This window comes from Hipposideros armiger, unplaced genomic scaffold (assembly GCF_001890085.2).
Source record: "Hipposideros armiger isolate ML-2016 unplaced genomic scaffold, ASM189008v1 scaffold_170, whole genome shotgun sequence".
NCBI lineage: Eukaryota > Metazoa > Chordata > Mammalia > Chiroptera > Hipposideridae > Hipposideros > Hipposideros armiger.
Genome location: NW_017731520.1, coordinates 2,824,144 through 2,825,067, shown reverse-complemented (window position 1 = coordinate 2,825,067; position 924 = coordinate 2,824,144). Strand labels below are relative to the sequence as shown.

Sequence of the window (924 nt, the reverse complement as noted above, 5' to 3'; positions counted from 1 at the left end):
GCCATTCCTGTGACAGTGTTTCTTATAAGGCCTACCTGACCAATGAAAATTTGGAAATTCTGGGCAAGTACCCTATCAGATGTTCTCTTTTGCTGGGCCACGTAGATCAGCTGATTGACCATTATGGCTATAAATGGGATTAATGAGGCTGAAGTAGTGGTTTGTAGTCTCTAAACATTACCTTGAAGCCTAGTTAGCTGCCCTATGAATGCCGCTGACAATCTGAGGTACCAGGAAAACATGTATCTGTTACTTGGTCTCTCTGCCACATGTACATTCACCAGGATTTTCTAGATTGTTAAGGATGCTACCTTTATTAAAATCTTCTATATCTAAATCTTGAAGTTCTTCAAGAGTCTTAATAGTTAATAAAACTCTGGAAAATGCAATGTAGAAGTCCTTAGGTGCTTATATGCGTATCCTTATTTCTTAGATTCCAAGACAGGACAGACAGCAAGTAAGCGACGGAAGGGTGCAAGACACAGTGAAACCGCTGCAAAGGTAGCCTTGATGAAATTAAAGATGCATGCTGATGGAGATACGTCGTTGCCACAGGTTGGTCTTAGAGATTTTGAGAAACAGAAAAGTTTAAATATCCTTGAAGCTCCCTTCTATTCCTCCCTCCCATCAAGTAACTAACCCAAACCTGCTGTATCATTGCTAATATTACGTGGTCTACAGCTACATAAAGGATACACGGTTTTGTAAAATTTTCCCCTTTACAGAAATGTCAAGGAACCATATGTGTGTTCTTTCAACTTAGTTGTTTTTTCGCTTGGCATCATGTTTTTAACATTTATCCTTGCTGACACATTTAGTCTAGTTCATTCATTGTGGTAGCTGCATATTATTCCATTATATGAAAGGAACAATTTTTGCCATTGTAAACTGTTCAACAGTGAACATCATTTTATGTGTGTGAGA

The 924-nt window shown here is 38.4% G+C and overlaps 1 protein-coding gene across 1 annotated transcript in view; it reads left to right on the top strand.

Annotated features, from left to right (window-relative positions):
- The window catches only part of ZFAND1 (zinc finger AN1-type containing 1), a 13,336-nt gene extending 12,453 nt beyond the window's left edge, over nt 1-883 (top strand). Inside the window, exon 5 of the mRNA XM_019651941.1 lies at nt 374-883. Within this exon, the coding sequence (XP_019507486.1) occupies nt 374-639 (266 nt within the window). The 3' untranslated portion in view covers nt 640-883. The remainder of the gene's footprint in view (nt 1-373) is intronic.
- The last annotated feature ends 41 nt before the right edge of the window (nt 884-924 follow it).